This window comes from Poecilia formosa, unplaced genomic scaffold (genome assembly GCF_000485575.1).
Source record: "Poecilia formosa unplaced genomic scaffold, Poecilia_formosa-5.1.2 Scaffold212, whole genome shotgun sequence".
NCBI classification, from domain to species: domain Eukaryota; kingdom Metazoa; phylum Chordata; class Actinopteri; order Cyprinodontiformes; family Poeciliidae; genus Poecilia; species Poecilia formosa.
The window spans coordinates 659275-668779 of NW_006800151.1; the positions used below are offsets into that span (position 1 = coordinate 659275).

At 34.2% G+C, this 9505-nt stretch overlaps 1 protein-coding gene across 3 annotated transcripts in view; it reads right to left on the reverse strand.

Annotated features, from left to right (window-relative positions):
• Positions 1 to 3651, reverse strand: part of LOC103148795 (eukaryotic translation initiation factor 4 gamma-like) — a 25874-nt gene extending 22223 nt beyond the window's left edge. For 2 of the 3 annotated variants that reach the window (XM_016679468.1, XM_016679469.1), the window contains exons 1-3: positions 3542 to 3651; positions 1766 to 1997; positions 1554 to 1682 (exon numbers count right to left, since the gene is read on the reverse strand). In XM_016679468.1, coding sequence (XP_016534954.1) covers positions 1554 to 1682; positions 1766 to 1962 — 326 coding nt within the window. In that variant the 5' untranslated portion in view covers positions 1963 to 1997; positions 3542 to 3651. The remainder of the gene's footprint in view (positions 1 to 1553; positions 1683 to 1765; positions 1998 to 3541) is intronic. The other variant, XM_016679470.1, reaches the window with a different exon arrangement.
• Between the last annotated feature and the right edge of the window lie 5854 nt (positions 3652 to 9505).

Genomic DNA, 9505 nt, shown 5'->3' on the forward strand with positions numbered 1-9505 from the left:
GTACCTTTGCAAATATTTTTGTTAATACCTCAGCCTTATTTTTATTATCTACAATACTATTTCCATTATCTTTTATTATTGGAAAAAAATACTTTTTGGAATTCCCAGACATTTTTTTAATAGTATTCCAAACACTGTCTAGTGCAGTATTTTTCCCCAAAGATTCACAATATTTCCTCCAATAATCCCTTTTAGCTTTCCTTATAATTTTCCTGACTTCTGCCTGTTTTCTTTTATAATCAGTTAGGTTTTGGAAACATATTATTTTCTGAAGTATCTTAAAAGCCTTATTTCTCTGTTTAATTACTATTGAACATTCTGGGGTCCACCATGGAACTATCTTGTTTTTTCTATTACCACTACTTCTAGGAATACATGATTTGGCTGAATTTATTATACACTTGCTAATTTCTGAATTTAACTCATTTATTGGTTTATTTATATCCACATCTTCCAGGCTAACCTCACTCATAATTTCAAATTTACCCCAATCTGCTTTCTCAAATTTCCACCTCCCCTCAAGTTTTATCTGGTCTTGCTTTACATTTAAACCTATATTAACAAAAATCGGATAATGATCGCTCCCTATTGTGTTTTCTTTAAATACTTCCCAGCTACATAAACCAGCAATAGATTGAGAGACCAATGTCAGATCAATAGCAGATTCTTTACCCCTTACCAAGTCCACCCGAGTGCCTTCTCCATTATTTAAAATGGCCAATTCTTTTTCTTCAATTAACTCTTCTACAATTCCTCCATTATAATCATCCTGGTCTCCCCATAAAGTACTATGTGCATTAAAATCCCCACACCAAATTATTTTCCCTCTCCAGTTTCCTATGATTGTTTCAAGTTTTAATTTTTCTAATATTTTACAAGGATTATAAAAGTTTATTATTTTAATATTTCCATTATTTGTCCAAACTTCAACAGCCATTCGATATTAGACTGCGAGCGTTCCATTGTAGTATTAAAATTATGTGACAGTTTGAGATGCCTCCAGTTCAGATGCTCCTTCACTCTGTCTGAGTTCATCATGAATTTTTTCCCAGGATACATCTTTGACCTTAAAAAATTTAGTAGCTGCTTTTACTATGATTTTAATTTTTTCTGTTTTATTTTTTGCTTGCTCTGAGCAATTAATGATGTATGCAAGAAAGGGAATCAATTTTTCTATCGTGATATTACCCTGATGATTGTCTTCCACTGTCTTCTTTTCATAGCTTAATTTTGGAGCGCTATCATTTTTTTTCACCTGTTTCACTGCTTCAGCATAAGTTACTTTCTTTTCAGTTTTAATTTTTTGAACTTCAGCTGCTTCTTTCCTTACAGTGCAACCTGCATATGCTGCAGTATGATTTCCTCCACAGTTACAGCATTTCACAGGGTTATTTCCACACTCACCATATGGATGTTCGCCTCCACATCTCCCACATCTCTGTTTCCCTTTACAGACATTCGCAATATGTCCATACCTTTGGCATTTAAAGCACCTGAGTGGTGCTGGAATNCATTTAAAGTGGACTCAGTAAAAACATTTAGAACCAGCTCACCTTACAGCTGAAGGTTGGCCTGATTTAAAATCAGTAATGATCTCCTTTGACATATCGCTCCTGAAGGACAAACCGCTGTAACCAGATTCTGCCTCTGATTCTGTTGGTGATGATTCTGGTCCTGGTTTCCTGTGAATAAAGAAGGTTTGTTGATGTTAATATTGAGCTCTGACATGTAGGAGATCCTGGACATTTAGAGATGCTGATCTGACCTCTGAACTTTGCTCTGGTCCTCATATTGGAGTCCGAGAGTGGATTCAGAGGGACAGACTCCGTCCTCATTTCCAGAGGATTCAGAGGGACAGACTCCGTCCTCCTTTCCAGTGGATTCAGAGGGACAGACTCCGTCCTCCTTTTCAGTGGATTCAGAGGGACAGACTGCGTCTTTCTTGTCCTCTCTCTGCTCCATGCTGCCGAGTTCAGATCAGTTCATTCATCTTCTTCCTTCATATGAGGAGGAAACACTTCAGTTATTCATCTATTTGTTATAATCATTAATATTGACATCGTTAATATCAGCTGCTCTGCTTGGCTCTCATTCTCTGCTTCACATCAGTTAAATCCTGGCAGAACAAGCTGGTGCACCTCTGATAGTCCACTAGATGGAGCCAATGAGCTGAACTTAGAGGATCAATCACATAAATACCAAATTAAAACAAATCATCTAACATACATTGTCTTCAAGGTGCAATAAATGAAATTAATCTGAACAAAGTTTAAAAATGTTTCTAAACAGTTCTCTGTTTAGAAACAGAGAACTGTATCACATCTGGATTCAGATGTGATACAGATTAAATCTAGCTGGTCTCTGAAGATATAAATCCATTCACAGAATTACAGTTCACTAAACTAATTCTTTCATATTTAAACTGTATGGAAACATGTAGAGTTCATTCATGACATTACAAACAAAATTCAATATATACCGTAAAAGGCTAAAGTTATGAGGAAATGAGAAATAATTTTAATCAAGATAAAGGAAGATACTTTGTTTAACAACCAGGAATAAAATAATAGAGTGAATGGAGCCAGGACATAAATGGAATTAGTAAAAACATGTTGCTTTTTTTATTTAAATCAGTTTGAAGGATTTGATTATTAAGTGTTAATGTTTTAATATAAAATGAGTTATATTAGGTTTGGAGTTTGCAGATTTTTTTACAACTTGAATTTACTCTGGGTTTCTAAGAATGAAACCTCAAAGATCGCTCATGCAGGGTGAGTCAAAGTCCCACAAAGCTTGAAAAACGGTGAAATTCAGATCCACTTTGGATTTCTCATAATGTCAAGCAGTCCACTGTAAAACATTTGAACCACATTTAGTTGTTTAATATCTTCTAGTCTTTAAGTCAAATACATTTAGAGTGTTTTAGATTGTGAGTTTGTGAAAGATAAACTTACAGCAGTAAGTGGTGTTAACTTTTTATTAGAGTTGAATAAACCAGAGAGTTCTAGGAACCATTTCCTAGAATAGAGCAGTTCTAGTGCAACCCAGATGCAAAAAAAGTGGTAAAATCAACATTTTTTGAAGTTTCACAAGTCACAAACATGGTTCTAAATATTCTTCTATTAAAGCAGAATAAAGAGTACATGTCTTGTAGCTTTTAAATTAGAGTCGATTAAAGATGCGGAAGGTAGTGAAAAATTAGCCATTTCCGGAATCGCAAACCAACTAAACCTTAATTTGTCGAAGCGGGTCGTGTTTGGGACCATTTGTTGTGTGCGGCATATTATAGTTAAATGATAAATATTCACTGAAGTTCTTATTGATTTTAAATGATCGACAGGGAATTTGTTAAAATAAGAGGCAATAAATATCTGCTATTGTTTTCGTCAGGTCCAAATCCAGGCCGCAACAACGACCTTTGTTCCGACCTGGACTGGTACCGTTTTCTGTTCGACAAAATTAAAACTGGGTCAAAGTATAGGTTATATAGGCTAGCGAACATAGATTTAATAAGAAAATGAAGAAAAACTAAATACTTTACCTTCAAAAGAAGCTCACAAGATTAAGAACTACCTGCGTCACAACCAGGTAGGAGAAAGTGAAACCTGGTCAGAACAGGTAAATCTACTTCTTCTTCTTCTTTTGTTGGTCAGCAACTTACCTATGTGCATTACCGCTATCTACTGGAATGGAGTGTGGATCGGGAAGCTACATATATATTCTACCCACCTGCTTATCTTTTGTTTAATAATAGATTTAATTTCTTCTTTACTGAATGGTACCAATATATCAGTATAACTATTTATGTAGCTTGTTTTGCATATTTGTCTGCCAACTCATTTCCTTTTATTCCTACATTTTTGCCTGGTTTTGCCTGAATTCTATAAATTAATAACTGAATATTTAATAAAAGGTCTGGTCTACTAATATAATGATTGTTTTTAAATGAATATAATGATGAACTTGAATCAGAACATATTATACTTATTGAACTTCCTCAATCCATCCTAAAGCCAAAATGATTCCCATCATCTCTCCTGTATAAACTGAGACTCCATCAGTGATTCTTTTACATTTTTAATACTGAATTCTGGAACAATGAATGACTCCTCATTATTACTATTTGAGTTTTTAAAGCATCTGTATTCACTCGGACATATCCATAGTACTTATTGTCTAAATATGATTGTACTGAATATGGATCTGAAAGGTTTTCTTTTTTCCTTTTCTCCATCAAAGTAAAATCAACAACACTATCAGGAAATAGAGACGGATGAACTGGAGAAAGAGGAACTGTTTGATATTTATATGAGATAAATCAAAGTCTTTTATCATGGTTTCTATCTCCCAACCAAAAGAACTTAAATTCTTGTTTTTCTTTTTCCATCCATCCATCCATCCATCCATCCATCCATCCATCCATCCATCCATCCATTTTCTTCCGTTTATCCGGGGTCGGGTCGGCGGGGGCAGCAGCTTCAGAACTAGAATTAGAACTTCCCAACTAGGTTTTAAAATTTCTTGACATGGATGATTTCCATTATGGCCCTTTAAATGACACCAGTAAGTTGACTTTAACTGTAATCTTCTCAGATGAAGTGGCATCTCTCCCATTTATACTAGTAAAGTTTACATTGGAGTTGTACATTGGCTCCTGTAAATAACCTTAAGGCTTGAAACTGAATATTATCACATTTTTTTGAGTCGTGTTTCTGATGCTGATCCAAAAGCTATACTTCCATAATCAATTACAGAACAGTATATATTGCTTTCCTCTCATTGCCCCATTCGCTCCCCACCAAACACCTCATTATGTTTAAAATTATTAAATAATGTTTTGTTAAAAGTATTTATTATTGCATAAATTAGTTATAATACATTTATTATATTAATAATATTGTATTAATATTAATAGAATATTATTACTCTATTAGAGCAATAATATTGCTTTTTTTAGTAATAGCAAAAAAATGTTCTTTGTCCAAAAGATGGCGCTGTTGTCCCGCAGTACTTTTTTTAAAGAATGGGGGAAAAATCAGCGGTGCAGAAAGTATTAAACACTGAGCTTCAGCAAAAGTACAAATAAACAAACACATTAACATTTTTACTTGAGCAAAGGTACTTTCTTTTAAAAGTACTCNATGTCCAGTTTTAAATTTTAATATAACTTTAAACTCTTCCATCATAACTTTCTTCCTTATTTCAGCTGTTTCTTCCTCATCCTCAAGAGATCTTTTCCCAGTGTTTATCTCTTTTTTCACCTTATCTCTCCCCCCTCCCGCTCTTCTATTTTCTACCATAGACCACCCTGTATCCATACTCTCGTCCTCCCCATTTCCCCCACTACTACTTGCCATCTGATCCACTCACAACCCGGATTATGCCAAAACCACCTCTGGATTAATTTAGCAAATGCCAGTTAGCACTTAATCGAAAACCCAATCCGCGTCCTGACCGTCAGAACAGGAAACTCTTCTTCTTCTTCTTCTTTTGTTGGTCAGCAATTGTGCATTACCGCCATCTACTGGAATGGAGTGTGGATCGGGAAGCTGCATATATATTCTACCCCCTGCTTCTGCCATCTTTCCTTAATCTTTTGTTTAATAATAGATTTGATTTCTTCTTTACTGAATAGTACCAATATATCAGTATAACTATTTTTTTGTAGCTTGTTTTGTATATTTGTCTGCCAACTCAATCTTTACATGTGATGGTACCCATGTAAAGATTATTAATAAACCCATTACCTGAATTCTATAAATTTTTAACTGAATATTTAATAAAAGGTCTGGTCTATTAATATAATGATTGTTTGTAGATAAATATAATGATGAACTTGAATCAGAACATATTATACTTCCCAGTGGACGAACTTCCTCAATCCATCCTAAAGCCAAAATGATTCCCATCATCTCTCCTGTATAAACTGAGACTCCATCATTGATTCTTTTACATTTTTAATACTGAACTCTGGAACAATGAATGACTCCTCATTATTACTATTTGAGTTTTTTAAAGCATCTGTATACACTCTGACATATCCATAGTACTTATTGTCTAAATATGATTGTACTGAATATGGATCTGAAAGGTTTTCTCTTTTCCTTTTCTCCATCAAAGTAAAATCTTTTTCCTTTTCCCAACAAGTTTTTAAAATTTCTTGACATGGATGATTTCCATTAAGGCCCTTTAAATGACACCAATAATAATTTTATAAGAATAATTATTACAAAAATGCGTTATAACACATTTACTATATTAACAATATTGTATTAATATTAATAGAATATTATTACTCTATTAGAGCAATAATATTGCTTTTTTTAGTAATAGCAAAAAAAGAAGTGTTGTTTTTCCACAAGATGGCGCTGTTGTCCAGCAGTACTTTTTATACAGAATGGGGCAAAATCAGCGGTGGAGAAAGTATTAAACACTGAGCTTCAGCAAAAGTACAAATAAACAAACACATTAACATTTTTACTTGAGCAAAGGTACTTTCTTTTAAAAGTACTCAAAGTACTGAAAGTAAAAGTTCTTGGTGACTGTATTCATGAAGCAGTGGTGTAAAGTATCAGTGTGTCTAATGTATGTATATATTCAATAGTGTTGAGCCATTTTAATGAACAATGCTGCAGATAATACATGTTTTTGTTGGACTTTTGATTCTGTGCATCAGAATATCAGGAATTAGCTGCAGAGTTTAATCCCACTAAGCAAACTAGGAAAGAGGAAAAGGATAAACCTTTAAAAGTTTTGTAGTAAATACGTTCAAGTTAAAGGTTTCTGAGTGAAAAAATGGGCATTAGAGACACCCAAAGAAACAGGCACTGATTATTTCAACTCCTTCAACTTTACAATGTGTCTGTAGTGAACAACATTTTAATTTCATGACACCATTTTCAACTGGTTGGTCATTTTAAACTAATAACGCATTGTTACGTAGATTTAGCACATTATTGGAGTGGAGTTGAGTGGAAAATACAGAAACTTAGAAAAGTCAAAAGTACCCATGATCAAATCTACTGTAGTAAAGTTCAGATACATGAAAAGTGTATTTCAGTACAGAAACAAAGTGCTTGTATTTTCCTACATCCCACAAGATGGTGCAAAATATTAGATATCAGGGTTTCCCCCAGTGTACTGTAAGCCTGGCGGGCTACCAGGCTTTATTTGTGCCCCCACCAGGCTTAGCATTGCTTATTTATTTAAGTCTTTTTAAAATGTTTGCATTTTAAGGCTTTATAGTTGGTGTTCAAGTATTAATCTTCCAATCCTTCAATAACACATAATTATCAAGTGATATTTTCAAGTTTCCTGTCAACTTTAAAAATTTTTAACTCAAAAGCACGACGGGCCTCTGGATGAATGACTGCCATAGAACCCAACCAACGGGCTCAGTGAGGTTTCTTGGGGAAGCCTCGGATATGTTAGTTTTGTAAATAGGACAGGAACTAATTTGTGATTAAAATAAATATCTTCAATACGCTATGTGTCCAGAAAATGTGAGTCACTTACATTCGAATTCTTCTCGGTTTCTTTTCTCTCATTGAAACTCATGTAAGTGTTGAGGTTCAGTTAATTCCTTAACGAGGAGCTAATCAATCAGAGGAGGACATGTTTGAAAGGTCCTTCTGCTTGGAAAGGCTTCTGATTAAGGGAAATGACTCACAGCTATTTAGGCGAGAATCTGGAGCAATTTTCTGGAAATTAGAAAAAATAGTTTCGGTGCATGTTTGAATGAAATCAGAAAATGACGTCAGAGCTTCTTACAGGGCCTTTCAGCCAAAACATTCAAAATGAAGCTCAGGTATTTTTATACAACAGAATAGAAATATCTGCTAATTCTGGCAAAAAGAGCTCAGAAGAACAATATTTAAAAAGGATAAACTTCCTTAACATCAGGAGATCTACAAGATATGATGTTAAAATGCTGAAGCTTCTTTTGGAGGGAAACTGCATTTGCACCGATAGATTCCCAAATATTCAGAATATTACCAAAAAGTTCATTTCTTTTTTTTAATTCATTTTATAAAGTGAAACTCATCAACACATGGAGCACAAACATTTATTTATATCAGGTTTGATGATTGTGGCTCAAAACTCAGTTTATTGGAAATGTGAAAAATGTTATATATTCCAATAATTATGTTTACTTTCCTTGGGAGTTTGCCCCAAATGCATGAATAAATTTTGCTGTATAATGCTCCTTCTTGGTTATTTATGCACTTCTTTTGATCATATTTTTTCCTTCCACTAAACTTTCCATTAATATGCTTGGATACAGCACTTTATGGACATCCTTTGTTCGAGTCTTAACAATTAAAATGAGCAGAAATGCACAACTGAACTACATTACTCTGTGTGAAAAAATCCAGTGTCACATTTTTGCTTCGATTCCTAAAATAAATGTGATTTTTGGTTTTCTAATTTACTGAAACACACATGCAAACAATTTCAACCAGTGAAAGTTTTTCAAACTAAATCAAGATTTTCTGCAGATTAGTTCATTAGAGTCAGTTACAGTTTGTATATTTTGAACAGATAATATGGCTGAAAGCTCTACAGGAGCTTGTTGAGTACATGTGTCAAACACGAGGCTCGGGGGCCAAATCCGGCACATCACAGCTTTTTATGTGGCCTGTAGTCTCCAGATTTATCCATAAATAAAACCTTCAAGATAGCAGTTGTGTGCTTAAATATTATGTTATTAATTAAATCAAAGTGGCTTTTATTTGTCAATACTTCTAGTTTTACTACAATTGTGAAAATTCGCACAAAATCAACAAATTGCGTAATTTTTTGTCCTAATGGACAGTTGAGAGTTTATTGAAAATTTTCCAGAAAAAAGGTCAAAAACACATGGTGATTCCAACTCCAACCTGAAAGTGGCAGTATGTTTTACTTCTTGATGTCAAGTTATAGTCAAGTGATAGTTTGATTATTTGCGAGTAATAAAAAGTCACATCTGCCAAATATTGCAAAATTTCCTGCAAATATTTTTAATTTAGCAATTTACTGCAAAAAAATTAAAGAAAAAAAAAGAAATCTTGCAGGGATTGATCAATGTGAAAATCTGTTAAACATGATTTAATTTTAAGAAGAACTTCTAACCGTTTATCGAGTTAATTGATGTTTTGGCCCTTTAATAGCATTTGTGACGTTAATGTGACCCAAAATGAAAACGAGTTTGACGCCGCTGCATCAGAGCCTTAAAAACATCCAAGAGTCTGACGGTGGTTAAAAACAGGAAGATGCTTTGGACAGCTGTGTTTTTAACTCATGTGCCAGTTTCGTTTAAAGTTTTCTTCCTCTTATCGAATGCTTTCAGTGTGTCACATGCAGAAACACTCTGCAGCTCGATCTATTAAAGGAGTCTAGCAAAGTAAGCGGTCCGCTGCTCTCAAGGCCGCGTTGCCTTCAATACGCGTTTAAGGCAGCACTAAGAGCCAGGGGACAGTTTTATTAGCTGATTTATTGTGTCTGATGTGTTTTAGTTGTTTTTTTC